Genomic DNA, 17,119 nt, shown 5'->3' on the forward strand with positions numbered 1-17,119 from the left:
CAATACTAGGCTTGTTTGTACTAGTTTTAATGCATTTTTCATGCTGATTCCAAATATGGGAATGAAAATGTACAATTTTGAAATTTTTGAATTTTTAAGAAAATTTTGAATTTGTCGTCTGCAGTCGACACCCGCGTGGAGTGGGTTAATGGATGCATGGATGGTTGAACAGATATTGTGCAACCCAATCTAGGCAATCTCAATGTCAACGGCATTGTTCAAATTTGAAGTTATATACCACACACCAGTACACACTACTGAGTTTTACGCGGGACAATTCGCAAGGCCCTATTCCGGTAAAGGTCACGTACAAGTCCACTCAAACTAGGACTTAACTGAACTGTGCAATGTAGAGGCAGGACAGTGATTGGTATGTGAGACGGAAATACAAAATAATACAAATGAACAGGGAGTTATCTGGCATAATTCAGTGAATCATATATATTCTATAGTAAGTGTCTGCTAACGCTAATTAGGCCTACCACTCTCGTAGGTCCTATAAATCGACTTGAATACTGAGTTAAGGTGCTTTGTGACCATTATATTGAATACGTTATTCTGCAAGAGAGGTATCCTAGGACTTAACAGGTAAGTTGCCTGTTCCTGCCATGCATCGTACAATGCGTGCGTCACTGAGACGTGTTCAAATATTCTTCTGCAAGGTGAAATGGGATATATTATCAATAGTACATTATTTATTTTATTTTTCTTATTTTGACCAATTGTCTCGGTGATCTCCATAAGTTTGACCATTTTTAAATAAAGACATAGAAATCATCGTTAGGCCTATTAGGCCTACCCTCCGTCGGTCGCTGAGCGACGAGCGATTTACGCTATGGGGTATGGGGTGTGACACACCCCCCCCACACACACACAATTTTGTCGGCAAAAATTGACTGTTGTAGTCAAAACCATGTGATTGTCGGCAAATGTAGCGAAAGCTATGTGATTGTTGGCAAATTGCAAGAGTCATATTAAAGATTAATACGAAATTGTGCTGTTGTTGCATAATAGGCCTATTGTTAGTGTTATAGTAGTTACTAATTTTAAAAAATTGACGACATTTTTTTGACCGTTACCCCTCTTGAGCGCCGTCCTGGCTAAAAACAATTTGGGTCTACAATTCACAAAATATTTCCGTCGGCAAAACATGATGTACACCCCCAATCATATTGGTGTGGCGACGCCCCTGATCCAACGCAATAAAAAGCGCGTTTAGGTTACCTCATCAGTCAACCACAAAAAAAATTACCTCTTCTTTGATGAAATGCTATTCGGAGAGTCAGGTGACGTTGGCGCGCGATAATACAGGCGTGCAAAAATGTGCGAAAATAGGAAATTTTGACCTTTGACCTCTGTTAACTCGGTGCGCCAACGAAATCCCAAAAAAATTTTGCTGAAAAATGAAACTTGCCATAGAGGTCTTTAATTTCAAACTTGTTCGGACTTGGGATCTTGATGGCGCAGCCCGTTATGATGCTTTGAAGTTTGCACGAGGGCGCTTTTCATCAAATCATTGGATTTGCTGATTTTGTGCGCCATCAAGATCCCAATTTTTTTCTTGGTTTTTGTAATGTAACCATTTGGTACTTTAAAAAATGCAAAATGCAGGTTGGGATGATGATGGCGCACAATGTTATGCACCTCCAAAGTTTACCATTTGCAAGTAAGGCCCGGGGGGCACTCCAACTTTGGAGGTGACGCGTATGTAGGGCTGTTAAGACCCCTTTTTCAGCATCGCTGTCACCCAAAGACCCCATATTTTTTACGAACACATGCTCGCTCCGCGCTCTGTCACCCGAAGACCCCCTATTTTTCCATTTGATCTGTCACCCAAAGACCCTTACAAGTTCAATTTGAACAGCCACTTTCATTTATCACTGATTTTGTTACTTATTTTGAAAAAATAAAGAAATTTGAAGCCATTTAGAACTAGAAATTCGATTTTCGAGGTTTTTGTGGCGCTGTTTTGGTTCTCACCCAAAGATTCCATTTAAAAAAAAGGTCATGTTCTCACCCAATGACCCCATATTTTTTACAATGCCAAAAATCATGCTCTCACCAAATGCCCCATATTTTTACATGTTGCTCTCACCGAATGCCCCTTAGTGCGAAAGCGCCAGCCCTACACCTATATCCATTTCAAATTGAAGTGCCCCCCCCCGGGAGTAAGGCTCAGAGAGGCTGAAATTTCAAGAATTTTTTCAAGCTGAACGAGGGCGCTGTGCACGCTTATATTTTACATGTGAGTTGTTGGTGCTAATATGTACCAAAATTATTTTTAGAGACAATTCTATTTTTTTTTGTATCGCAAATCCGTACATAATAAGGGAGACTGCCTCTTAAAAGATAAACTAATGTTTCACATTCTGCTGTCAAAAAAATCAAATACATATGCATGTCAATGATTTTATCATGGTAAATACTGTTCTCTTAGTCACTTCAGACATGTTAAAAGACAAACAAATATTGCGCACTTATATACATGTTATAGGTTAATGGACGCGTATTACTTGTTGGAAGAGATATTAGACTAAATAATGCACGCGCGCTAATGTTGATACGTCTAATGCATGCGCCCCGAAAGGGGGGGGTGCATTAGACGCATCAACATCAGCTATCATTGAATTACATGTGCAGCTCTCTTCCCTAGTAAAAGTGGCACAATTGTGATTTTACCCTTTCGTTGTTAAATAAACATATCTCGAAATTGGAACAAGCAAATTGAACAGAATAAACGGCATGTGAGAGCTAAGACTGCGCCCGTGACGTTGATGTAAGCATCATGTCACAGCGGTATTTTCTAATTGCCAAAGAGGGCGCTTTTCACTTGCACAATGAGACAGGCTGTATAATATGTATGCTCAAGGGTATGCTGGGTAATATAGGGACATTGGGCTATTCCAGATAAAGTATGCACACCCCCCATAGAGGATATGGAAACTTGATGCTCTAAAAATCTGGAAATCCTCACACTAAGAGCAAAAAAATCTGGAAATCCAGATAGCAAGTGTGTTAAAGGTGGTTGAGGAAAAAAAATTTGATCAGGAAAAAAACTGGATTTCCATTAGCCATCCCAAAAAACATTCTGGAATTCCAGCAGTGAGGAGCAAAAAAGTCTGGAAATCCAGTACAATATTGTGTTCAAGGGGGTTGAGGAATAAGATTTGATCGAAAAAAAAACCTGGATTTCCATTAGCCACCCCCAAAAATTTCTGGAAATCCAGGAGTGAGGAGCAAAAAAATCTGGAATTCCAAAAGATAGCCGGAATGGGACAAAAAACTTATAAAAGTGTTGCAAAATGAAAAAAAAATTGAAATTCCAATTAGCCATAGAGGAATTTCAGATGACCAAAAAAAACATGGAAAGCATTATAAAATGGGGGGGGGGAACCTGTAATTAAAGTAGGGCATAGCTGAAAAACAGTTAAAAACAGTCCTGATTTCAGTTTGCGTATCCGATCGTCTATAAAGTGACCCAAAAATAAAACAAATTAACGAAACAGCCACCAAAATATATGAATTTCTTGGATTTTTAAGCAATTTTGGACTAAAATTTAGCTTATTTGGTATCAAAAATGTTCCAAGTTTTTATTAGCCTATGAAAATTGAGCCAATATTCCCAATTTTGAGCAAAGTCTGAAATGCCTCCCCCTTTTTGTAAATGAAAACAAGTTCACTTGTTATGAGCAGAGAGAAGATCACTGGTAGGAGTGATGAGTTGCAAGACCTATTGGGGTTCACTGACCTTTTAGGGCCTACATTTAACAAGTTCAACAAAAGTCAATACTATTACGTAATTGTTCATGGTACATGGCACACACACACAAAGGGAAAATCAATATTGTATTTCTTGGTCATAAACCTTGCCTCCTGCAGTAGCCCTGTTTATGTTTCCTATCATCTGTTTTAAAATTTAGGTGCGCTTTTAGAATATTTTAGGATAGCTGAGAGAACTTTCTTAATTCTGTGTATTAAAAAAATACAAATCTACCCATCGTGGCTTGGGGTTTTAATAACAGGCTTGATTTCCGGAGTTGATTGGTTTTCAATGATGGATACAAATTTTAAGTTTAGCATCAGTGTTTGTTATTTAGTTAGGTTTTATAAAATGTTACAAAAAAATAAAAAATAATAATAATTGTATTAAGGTTACACGAAGAAACGTATAAAAAACGTATAAAAGACGTATAAAGTTGTTCTCTAAAACCGCGTTTTCTCAGCAATCAAATATCGCAGTGAGTCAAATGTTGGTGCATGGATGTATCTTAACATTATTTTTGTGTGTTTATACAAATTTTTAGAATCCGTTTGAAAATCCTTCGTTTAAATCATTTTTACGCACCATGTTCACAAGATCAAAAACACGTTCCATGCAGTTTGTTTCAAATATTCGCTCCGTATAAAACCACGCCGAGTGACTGTTTTCTCCTTTTTTGTATTGTACTACAAATCGACCAAAGAAATAATGTTGCCATGGGGAAGAACCAAATACAGTACCGATTAAATTTTATTAGCCCGTTTTTGGGATAATTTTCGACAAAACACTGTTATGTTACATTATCGATATCTGGATTGTGGAACGTTAATTTTGATTTCTAACTGCCTACATTATTTCTCAAAAGTATGTCGATTCCTTTACCATTTGAATTTAATTCCAAATTTAAGCTACTTTTGCAAAAATCGAGGTTTTTCGCCATCGATACCTCCGACATTTACAGCGGTGATCAGATTGTTTACCATAAGAGCCTGGTATGCACTATTCCATAATAGTCAGTTTGAGATCAATCGATTTCACAGATCACTCAGTAGCTCAATCGGTTAGCGCGCGGCCGGACTCACGTTCGACTATATAATACTATAGTTTTGAGCTGGAAAACTTTGGTACGTGTTCGAGTCCCTATGTGGTCCATTCCATCTATTTTATTTTATTTTTCTCTCACTTTTTTTCTTTTTTCTTGTTCGTTTCTTTCTTTCTGACTGCAGCGATTGATTGTTTTTGCCCGTTTTTTTTTCATTATATAATTCAGGAATTTTTAGGCTATACTAATCTAATTGGCCGGCGCGGCCTATGAATATATTTTTACAAATTAGATTAACAAAATATTGGTTGTTGGTTTTGTTACTGTCGTTGTAGTTATTGTTGTAGGCCTATATATTGCATAATCAGGGTATAAATAGGCCTATTATAGCCTATAGAAGCATTGATTTATTTCACGACAGATATCATCCAGGATAATTTCAAAATTGAAAATTTAGAAAATCCAAAGTAAAATTGCCGAAAACGGCTGCCCACAATCCCCCACCCCCATCAGCCCATATGGTCCTATCATGGTCGCCCCTTCCCCCCGCCCTTCCCTATCCCTGCAACATATAGGATGACTCACGAGCCGCGGTTTGTCCGTGTCCCAAGTTCAGATTGATACACTATTGTACGCGTGAGTTCATTCTTTTCTGCATGGCTGTTTCCATTATTAACTTACGCCCCTCTGGAATCAAGCCTTGAAAATCAGTTGTATTTAACCTTAAAGGCTACGAAAAAACCCTTCTATACGGGCCCAACAGTGACAGCTTGTGACCCTGAATTTGTGTTTTTGAGAATTTTTTTAAAACATTTATTTTGCTTAAAGGAGGATTTCGTGATCCTAGCATCCTCTTTTTATGACATTTTTCAGTGGATATCCACGTAAAAAGCTTATTCCCAAAATGTCAGTTGATTCCGATTTTGCGTTTGCGAGATATGCATGATGCATTACAATGTTTTTCGTTAATAATTTCGTTCTGGTATACCTGAACGAAATTCAAATTTGACGATATTTTTGCTAAAAACGAATTAATCAGCAATTTTTGGTACATAAACATTATGTAGCCAGAGGTTTCCAGTTTTGAAAAAAGTGGGGGATGTGGCTTCAGATTTTGATGATATTTTAGGGTAATTTTAGCCTCCCCCAGGTATCTACAAAGCTCCTCCCCCCGAAAAAAAGCACACAAAACAAACCACCCGACCCTACTTGAACTTTCATCTGCCCGTACAACATGGTGTGGTTTCTTCGTCGCCTAAAATACTTTAAGATTAATAAATAACATAACACAAAAAACTGAAATTTTGACAATAATTGTTTTTTTCTGATCATTTTAATGTACTAAATTTTGACCAAGTATCAGCAAATTGATATAGCGATGAAATACAAAGATTACACATAACTGTATAACATTTGAAAGAGGGACTCTAAAATTTAATATACATTTAAAAATCCAAAAGCAAAAATCAAGAAGTGCATATTAAAATTAATTTATATTAAATGAAAAATCCGGACATTGATTTTGGGTTTTTTTTACATGTTTTGTATCTGTACAATGCCACATTACAAACCAATGTCAGACGAATCTGTCTCTTTGATTAATTGATAGGCTAGCATTTAAAAAGGGACTATGAATCCAATATCATATTAAATTTCTAAATTTCTCATTCACTATTAACTGTATACTAGCTAAAAGTAAAACTACTGTTCTTTGAATGGTACAAAATGCAGATGTTCAATCGAAATATAGACCTGTCCGGAATTTTTAGGTTGGTAAGGGAGTGTTCATAAATACTTTGGTGGGGGGTTGGAAAATATTGGGGGGATCAAAAAATTTGGGTCCTAAAAGGGGGATCAATAATAAAAATCAGTCCTTAATAGGGGGGTCAAAAATATTTGAGGGTAAAATTCAGGGGTAAAATGTACGAGAAGGCATGTACATTCCAAAAATTTGCACGCTCCGCGCGCATGAATGTTAAGTATTCAATTTTGTAATTCCAAGCTACAAATCAACAAAATGTGCGCACTTTACAATTTGTGTGTAACACTATGACTCCAATGAGTAATAACTCCAACGGTAATTTTTAGCTAATGAGTTAATGACCATAGGGGTAGATCCCGGGGGTGGGGGATAAATCTCCCCAATATTTTGTTAGGGGTTATTTTAAAATAAAAAGTGCCAATTTTTTTGCGCTTCGTGCAAATTAATTCCAGTTTTGTACTATATTTTACCAGTTTAGCTTCAATATGGCAAATTTTTTTGCGCGCTTTGTGCGCATTTGTACCATAAACTTATTTTGTCAGCAAAAGGTGCTGGATTCACTGGACTTCAAGAAATTTTCACATGTGTCAAAAAGAAATCTATGCCACTGTAGTGTTAATGATGTACTGATATTTTTGGCTTCTTTTTTAGGACATGAAAGGGGGGGGGGGATCAAAAAAAATTTAGACGATAAAAAGGGGAGATTAAAAAAATCCACCCTTTTTTAGGGGGGATCAAAAATTTTTTGACGTCCGAGGTTCCAACTTTTCCAACCCCCCACCAAAGTATTTATGAACACTCACTAATGAATATGAAACAAATAAATATCCACATCATTACCATTTGTTTCCCAATTTCAAAACAAGTTATGTTTTAGAAAAGGAAAACAAAACATGTATACAAGAACAAAAATAAATCACAATTTAGACCAAAAACTATGTTTTTGACCAAAATCACGTTCATGATCTTTTTATTTTACCCGGCTGACATTTCTGAAAGGTGACGTGGGCTGAGATACTCATACTTGAGTTGAAAAATGCATTTTTTTTGTGATTCAGTTGTTTTGTGTATTACGAAACCCAACAATATGATGGGTTGGGGGAAATGGTGATTTTTGCTGACAAGGTTGCTGAATTAAGATTAATTACGGGATATTTTTATGCTGTTACTTGTGAAAAATATTATGGAGCCTGACACATATACACAAAATAATATTTATATAATTATTGATCAAGTTTCAGCTTGTATGGATTTTGGGGATTTTGTCCTAAAAATTTCAAAATTCTGCACACATGACTGCAGAAAAAAAAATCCACAAAACTTTTCAGTTCAGTTTACTATTTGATGCATATTAACCCAATAACATTTAAATTTTGTTGTGAAAAAAAATTACCTGGACTGTTGATCTTGTGCCATGTCGGCCATGTTTTTTGGCAAATTCTAAAAGCACGATTTCAGTGCCTCGATTTGACTAAAAAAATTGATATTTTATTGACCTATAAAGTGCCATTTCATAAAAAAAAAACTTTGACACTTTGACAATATGCATATGTATGAAAAGGTAAATATATACTTGTGTCAATAAAAATAACAATAAAAAAAAGTCATACATTAAAATGCGTAAAAGACAGTCCCAATTTGCAACAAAATTTCACAGTAAGTCCTAATATCTGCTGCAGTGGGGCTCATAGGGATCACTAAATGTATAAATTATGACAAACACTCATTGGCTTTGGAAGATTTTTAACATGGGGGTGGGACTGACAATTTAAAAAATATTTTATGGGGCATTTTGGGGGTGCCCGGGGGGGGTTTTCCCCCCCCCCCCCTTGGAGTCAGAAAATTTTGCAAAATATAGGTCACAAACACCCATTTTCACTCACAATTTTTTTTTCACACAGGATTATTTTTTGGGGGGGGGGGGCTGAAAGGTATTCCAGAGACCCCCAGCCCCCGGTTCCTAAGCCTATGACACTGCTTTTATAGAAACTTGGAAAATAACAAAGCCATTTGGAGCAATTTGGAACTAATAATTCAAGACTGGAGGTTTCATATATGTGGCATACATACGGGCGTTGAAACTTTAAAAAGTAACAGTCCCCAAAGAATTTATATAATAAGCTTTTTGACAGTCCCCAATCAGGGAATTCCCTTTTAACAAAGGAGCACCTGCGTAGTACCAAGGTAAGCACCATCGGCGTGACATGATCGGACTCGTTCTACTTGCTGTGGCTTCATGTATTTATCATGTAGCCTGTATATAATATATTTATTTCATTCCAATACAGGTATATTTAATATAAAAACGACACTAGCTTTAGGTATTTTAGTCTCCGTTCAAACCAAAGTAAGAAAGTTTGAATTCTTACGTACATCCATTGACAATAGGCTACAACAAATCAACAATATTCGAGTTGAAAGGGAGAAAAAACAGATCTAGACCTCAAGAAAGAAAGAACAGGATTAAATAAAGAATAATTAAGGACATAAAGATAGAACTTTGCCCTAATGAATTTTTAGCAAAAACTGAAGCAAGAAGCTGAGTTTCACAATCCAATCCTTTCATGTTCGAAATGTGTGCTGCCGACAGAGTGGTTCTGTTCATGGACCTAAAACTCGGTTTAACAAAATATTGCTATGCATTGAGAAAGCAACATGATTACCTCGTTCCCTTCATGTAAGGCCAAAAAAAATTGTTTGATTGGCGTAACATGAAAAAATAGGTTAGGTCGGTCGGCAATTTATAAAAAAATTTACATACATTTAAAGCTGTAAATTGCGTAAATTGGAACTTTTTAAACATTTTTTTTTAAATTTCAATTTTTTTAAAATATAAGAAAAAAAGTCTAGGGTCGGGCCTATTTTTAAGGTCGGTCGGGTTACACCAATCAAACAATTTTTTAGTAGGCCTAAGTATCTATTGCAAAATGGGGCCGTAAAATAAACATCGACATAAAATTAATCTTGATGTGACAAAATTATTTTAATAAATTGTGACCAGTTTTCCTAAATGAATATGGTTTAATATAAGTTATCAGAACAATGGGAAACAGTCATGGCAATTTGAAGCAGAAAAGACCTTAGAAAATAACATGGAATTTCCGACTTTTTTGGTGGTCAACTGATAAAATTCTTTTATTTTATTTTGTTTTTATTTGTGTAATTTTAAAAACCCTCTATACCCTCTATGGAATTCCAGACTTTTTTGGTAGTCAATTTAACAATTCCATCTTTTTACTGGTGTAATTTTAGAAACCCTCTATACACATCCATGTAATTCCAGACTTTTATTGCTATTCCAACTTTTTATTTGGGCATTTTTAAAAACCCACTATACCTCTGTGGAATTCCAGATTTTTTTGGTTAGTCAATTGAAAAATGTTTCTTCCTCAAGTATGTTTTGGAATTCCAGACATTTTAGAATAAATTTTATTGGCCCTCTAGGGGTGCATAGCCCCCGCCCAGCTTGCCAAAAAAATATCAGCCCCAATCGCGGGTCATATCATCAAAAAGTCACCTAATTATTTCCTTAGCTATTAGTTTCAGTGGGATACTATACCTACTGAAGATCGCGTGCACCAATGTTGAAAAGTCGTCCCTTTCCCCCTTATGGAATGTTCAGGAAAATGTGGAAACTGACAATGCAATGAAAATCCCCAAATTTCGTCCAATTGGGCTGCTATTGAATCGCGGGTTTAGCAACCCCCTTTGAACCAAACGATAAAATCCAGTAGGCCTACAATTCTTTTCTAAAACTTTTCTTGGCATAGGGACTACGATGAATGAACATAGGCCTATCGATTTACGCACAAAATCTGGGCTATAAATAATGATAGACTTTTTTTAAACATGTTTAGCCAGTGGCTCGGGATGGAACCGGAAAAATTTGGGTAGGCCCCAAGCTGAGACGAATTCGTCTCAGCCCTCAAGTAGCCTACCATAGTGCCCAAATAGGCCCTAATTTAAGGTAAATTAATTTTAGGGTAAATTTCACAATTTAAGGTAAAATATATAATTCGTAAAATTCATCATATGAAGTACATGCCCCTCCCGCACCCACCACCTTAGCGTTTCGTGCCTTGGCCAGCTGCTAGTAATCCAAAGTACATAAACGTATTTTGAAAATTAAATGAGTCAAAGAATCCTATATTGGTATTATCAGATTCAGTTTTTGAAAGAATAAAATGTCAATTTTTTTTTGGGGGGGGGGGGTGACGACATTTACTTACAAAAAAAAGCCATTTCGGAGTGAACTCTAAGAAAATTTATGTTTTAGTTCTGAAAAAGGTATTGTGTAAAAATCTGAATTTCATGACGTCAAAGGTCAAAGCTGGAAGTCCTGTCCGGGGGGGTGCTGGATTTCCTACTCCTCTATGGGTCTCCTTTTTAAGGAGCTCAATTGCTCCAGAGCTCCTACAGCTCTCCTTAACAGCATCACAGGAGTGTGATTTGTAGAGCCCCTTAGAAATAAAGATCTGCTTAATATTACTTGAAAATTACTTGTACAGTAGGGGAAAAAACTGGAATTCCAGTCCATAATTATGTAAAAAAAAACCGGATTTCCGATATCCTCTATATGGGTCCCACATTTGTTTATTGTGTGTTGACTTAAAATTAGCTGGAAATCCTGGTTCAGTAGGGGAAAAGACTGGAATTCCTGTCCATAATTTTGTAAAAAACCTGGAAATCCGATATCCTCTATGGGTCCCACGGTTGGTAAATTGTGTAATGACTTAAAATTACCTGGAAATCCTGTGTACAGTAGGGAAAAAACTGGAATTCCAGTCCATAATAATGTAAAAAAACCCTGGAAATCCGAGTTCCTCTATGGGGGGTGGGCATGATTTATCTGGAATAGCCCATTGACTTAGCACGCTGGTTTACGCCACTCATACCAGCTAGCTGTTCCTAGCCTGAAAGTAGGACGGAGTGCCCAATCTCTGGTGATGATTAATTAAATATATCTCTGAGGGAAGCGAGACGGTTGGGGCCCCCTAAAACCGGTTTAACCCACCAGAGTCTCAGATTGATGCCTACTCAAGACAAGGAGATATCAAGAAATACTTCCCAAGACACCTTCAAAGAGGCATTATAATGGCGTGCTCATCTGTATAAGGGTGAAATAAGGCTCTGAAGGTGACTGCGCTGGTGCTCTACCAATGAATTACTTCTCAGATATTATCTTTTTTTTTTCACATCTATAATAAGAAAAGCAAAAGCAAACAAATAACAACCAAAAGATGCAATTTGTTTCATTGCATGCTCTATTGATTCGTCCCCCAAAATCGCGAAGAGAACTATAGTGCCGTGCTTTCCATTGAGAAGATATTAAAGTGCAACTGTTGATTTCTTTCCTTCCTCAATTGGGTTTTCAGATGAGGTCTTAAATCTGAGCTATCGACTCAACTTATCAAATTTGATTAGGATGTCTTATCCGAGTCGGGACATGACAGAATCTAGTCAAAATGATATGGATAATTTGGTCAATATGAATATAGTTACTTGATAAAATAATCATTTGATAGGATTGTCTCGGTCAAAGTGATAATAAACCTAATCAAAGTGAATGAACAGTACATCTCATGAAATTAATTGATTATAGTTAAAATATAGTTTCTCAAAAATAAATGAGAGGGTTCTATTAACAGAAATTAATAGTACGAAATTAGAGTGAAGGCTGAAGATTTCGTGGTTCCGAAAATCTCCGAAGTTCCAAGTAAACGAGATCGGTTAGTAGCTAGGTTAATCAACTTTATATTTTGTCATTTAACGTTTTCCAGTAAACCTCTACCATGGCCAGTGCAACCAGTGATCCCGATGCATACTACAGAGTATACAAGGCTCTACATCTGATAACCCATAGAGCCATACCATGTGCAGATAACTCTCTCAAAGGCTGGCATGTAAACCAACAAATCACATTGCCACCTTGCAGCGCACAGTGTCCAAGTGGTAAAAAACCCAAACCTCCCGCATCATGTCCAGAATGCGTTGCTTGGGGTCTAGCTATCGAGTCAGCTCTGTACCAACCAACCACAGTCCATGCCAAAGCAAAGCCACAATTGACGTGGTCTAATATCAATCAGCCAAATCTTGGAAGAAGCCATGTGGAAGTCGCCAAAGCATTTGTGCTAAGATTACCACATAAACAAGGAGGACCGCTATATACCAAGATGTCAGACTTTGACTCTGCGTCTCTGTTAATGGTGATGGCAAGGTTCTCAATGTTTCACAATGGAGACCCGGCCAGTTATGACATCATTATGAAGGTGAGCAAGTCTAGTGACGTAGCTAAAGGGGTGGGATGGGGGCAAGGAGGCCACATGCCATGGGCGTCGTCTGGGGGGGGGGGGCAAATAGACCTATTCAACGCCCCTAGATCTATTCTGCGCCCTCTCACTAAGCAGTGAAAGTCAAACTTTTCGCCCTGCTTCACTCGCAGAGACCGAAATGTATGATTAAAACCAAATCAGTGGTATATGTGCAAATTGTCGCGCGCTCCGCACGCAATTGTTTCGGAATGGGGGCGCCATTCTGCACCATTTCCCCCGGGCTACGCCACTGGCGTTAACTGTAGGAGGGACACAGGATTAAGACGCGATTTCATTTTTGTGAGCAAAACATGTCACGTCAAGTGATTTAAGTAAAAGGTATCCTTCTTTCATGTGAAAGTAGATATTCAATGGATGAGCCTTTTGGTGTTCCTGCCTATTTGTTGTTTAAAAACTCGTCTCATTATTGTAGTCCCAAAGAGGCAATAATGCATTGCAGAAATTAGCAACACTTGGAAACTTTGTAGATTTTCATCCTTATACTGTCATTCACATGATAGAGTACGGAATATACGAATAATAGCCCTTCCTTAGGACTTTACAGGTGATAATATATTACAAACGAACACGTGCTGCGCTTTTCATAAGTGGCATTTGATATTCAAGTTTGTCGCTTTTAGGCTTTAAAAAGGCTTTGCGTTCGTATTTAATCCTTTTTATTTTTACTTTGTTTTTTGCTTTATCTGAATCAATCACAGGTTGCTGGGATAAGAAACGACCTGTCTCACATGGGACTAAAAGATGACATGCACCTGGTCGACCACACCGTGAAGCAATACTTTCAAAACATCGCGGATTTTGTCACCTGCTTAGAGGGTTTACATCCTAATCACTTTACCTCAGCACAAGACGTCCGGGATAGACTTAAGGAGGTATCGGTTAACTAGAATCAATCATTATAATTATATAGAATTGCAGATTCATACGTAGTGGTAACAATGAAATTTATTAATTTAGACTTCAACACTACTTGTTTATTTCGCTTACCGGGAGCGCTTTCGAGGAACTTCCTCGTCATCAGCCGATGTTTGTAGCTCCGATGTTTTCTTGGAAACGGCTAAGGACCAACCTGATCAGGTGACATCACACTTGATGACGTCACCGAAGTCGGAAGTTTCCTGCCGCTGGTGCCGCTGGGTTTGATCAGGTTGTCCCACACAGGATCTAGTTCCAATCCTGTGTCTCGGTTCAATGAAGCGTGGTCAGAACGTTGATTCACAGAAGTGAAATAGTGACGGGTCCATCGGATAATGAAGAGGAGGTATTGGACATTAAGTCAGCGCTCCGTAGTTGCGGATACAGAGATTGGACCTTCTTAGGTGCTCGTGAAAAGAAGGATAAATCAAACCCACAGGAAACTGTGTCCGAGTCAGCGAGTAGGGCCTTCACTGTCACCTTGCCTTACCTTGAAGGTACCTCTGAACGTCTACGTAGAGCGTTTAATACAGCAGGTGTGCTTACCGCATTTAAACCCATCAGACATTACGTCAGACCTTGGTCTCCCCAAAAGACAAGGTTGACAAGTTGAAACAGTCGGGAACAGTCTACAAAATTACATGTGCTGATTGTCACGCCACATACATCGGAGAGTCGGGCAGGAAGCTAGAAAAGCGACTTGCAGAACATAAGTCGAAAGCGGCTGGCTCTAAATCGGCTGTACAAGAACACGTGAAAGCGAGCAAGAACACGCACCAAATAGACTGGGACAACGTAACTGTACTGGAGAAAGAAACAAAAGAATTTCCCAGGAGGGTCCTAAAAGCTATCCAGATCAAGCAGCATTGAACCGAGACACAGGATTGGATCTAGATCCTGTGTGGGACAACCTGATCAAACCCAGCGGCACCAGGGGCAGGAAACTTCCGACTTCGGTGACGTCATCACGTGTGATGTCACCTGATCAGGTTGGTATCTAGCCGTTTCCAAGAAAACATCAGAGCTAACAACATCGGCTGATGACGAGGAAGTTCCTCGAAAGCGCTCCCGGTAAGCGAAATAAACAAGTAGTGTTGAAGTCTAAATTAATAAATGTCATCATTATAATTATGATTTATGAATTTTAAAAGTTGAACATAAGATCATTATAAATCATTTATGACAGAGTAATGCCAATGATTTTATAATTTTAACAGACCGAACAATTTAGAAGCTTCGCCGTAAATATGATATTTAGAACGTCTGATAACAGACATACGGAAAGTGTAGTTAAAGCTTCTATTTTTTATGGAGTAAGTCAGAGTCGTAAAATAAAAGACAGCCATGGACATGATGAGCGTTATTGTTAAGCAGTAGACTTCGAGTATATATATAAATGCGCATATATAAATGCGCACGTGACATCTACAAGTCGCCATACCGTGTTCAACGATGTAAGGTACCCGGATGTGCACAAATTCCACACGCAAAAGTATAGGCGAAAATGACAGGTTACAAGGAAAATTGGTTTTGCAAAATAGTGGCATTGATTGCAAAGGGCAAAATAATTTGACCCGAAACATAAACTCTTTATTTGGATTTTCCATTACGGAAAAAAAATGTATGACGGAAAAGCTAGATATAGCTGATTTAAAAAGTTAAAGTGCTAAATGGGCGTGGCAATTGGCCATATTGATGACGAAATGTGATTCTTACTGGCATTAAGGTCAGAACTGGGTAGCTGCCGATGATGTTATTTGATAATGTTTGCACGTAGGGAACTTAGGGGCTGTCATTTTCTTCGGAAGGAAGGGGTCATGGATTTATTTATTTGGGAGTCAAGATAAGTATCCCCCCCCGTAGCGCCGCCAATGAACATAACTCTGACCCTAGTTTTAACTCTAATTATAACGTAAATTGAGGAAACTATAACTTTAGCCCTTTTCGGTATAATGACCCTCTCAAACTAATAGGCTAGATGTCCCCGCCCGACCACCTCAATTCTAACTTACTCATTCGCTCGCAAATGGACAAAAAACAAATTCAAAATGTGTTTTAAGCACCTTTTTGTGTCCCCCATGCTAAATCGGTAATCTGTACACCCTTTGTCACCCTTTGACGTACAATTTAGAGTATAAACACGTAAATGACTGTACATGATCTAATCATCCCGGCTGGAAGATGTTGAGGAAGACTCGTATACTATACATCACGCTCATACGTTATATGACAATATGACGTACAATCACGTATGTGATGCATGGTGTGAGGTTTATTCAGCTAGTAAGTTAGATCTCGTCATACACATTATTGTCATGGTATATTGTAATTGTATACGTCAATTTTGTTCAGTTTGATTCAACCGGCTTATAAAGTTTTACTTTACACGGAAGGGGAAAGTTAGCAAAAAAACAATTAATTTATGAGTGTAAAATGGGGAGGGGTTGTTTTGGGGGAAGGGGAGGGCAAATAATATTTATAAAAATATAAGTAAGGCGAGAAAGAGAGAAAACCCTGTTCTACGGGCGAACGGACCTTTCAAGTAGGGTCGGTCGGTCGGTTTTTTGTTTTTTTTTTAATTTTAAATAACCCAAAAATCACAAAAATCTGTATATAAATTTCAATTTGAGAAAATACAAAAAAAATTGTCCTGAAATTTCCGAAATTTGGGGTCGGCATTCATTTGTACAGGAAAAATTTGTTTCCCAATTTGTTCAAAATAGAACAGGCTTTTCGTTTTTCGTCGCATAAATAAATAAATAAATAAATAAATAAATAAATAAATAAATAAATAAATAAATAAATAAATAAATAAATAAATAAATAAATAAATAAATAAATAAATAAAAATAAATAAATAAACATTAGTTATGATTGTACATGGGGGGTGCTGTGCAATAATCATGATCCTTTGATAATGATTTATCCTTGCAAATTTATAGCATCGAACCTCCAGCCAATGTTCCTTGCCAGTGCTAGCCACGAAACAAGGTCACAACTACAGTAGCCACTCCTTCAATGGTCGCCATTTCAGTGATTGACAGTGATGTAATGCAAATATGGCGCTGGCCATCTGGTCACGTGCGCATTTATAAAAGCGCATTTATATATACAACCGAAGTCTACTGTTAAGTATCATTATCTTGTTAAAATGTTTGTCAGAACATGAACAATCTGAAATTGTTAGACCATCTATGCTTTTTAAAGGATTAATAGTGATTATTAAATCATTTTGTATACCGATTTAGATACAATCGGAACCAATTACAGCAAAAATGAAAAAGACATGTACTTGGAGTTGAGACAGG

The 17,119-nt window shown here is 37.5% G+C and overlaps 1 protein-coding gene across 1 annotated transcript; it reads left to right on the top strand.

Moving 5' to 3' along the window:
- Positions 1-484: 484 nt before the first annotated feature.
- On the top strand, positions 485-17,113 carry LOC140144797 (uncharacterized). The gene is made up of 4 exons (XM_072166599.1): positions 485-588; positions 12,345-12,833; positions 13,595-13,768; positions 17,060-17,113. Exons 2-4 carry the CDS (start codon positions 12,357-12,359, stop codon positions 17,111-17,113), a joined length of 705 nt encoding a protein of 234 aa, XP_072022700.1. The 5' UTR covers positions 485-588; positions 12,345-12,356.
- The last annotated feature ends 6 nt before the right edge of the window (positions 17,114-17,119 follow it).

Source organism: Amphiura filiformis, unplaced genomic scaffold (genome assembly GCF_039555335.1).
Source record: "Amphiura filiformis unplaced genomic scaffold, Afil_fr2py scaffold_82, whole genome shotgun sequence".
NCBI lineage: Eukaryota > Metazoa > Echinodermata > Ophiuroidea > Amphilepidida > Amphiuridae > Amphiura > Amphiura filiformis.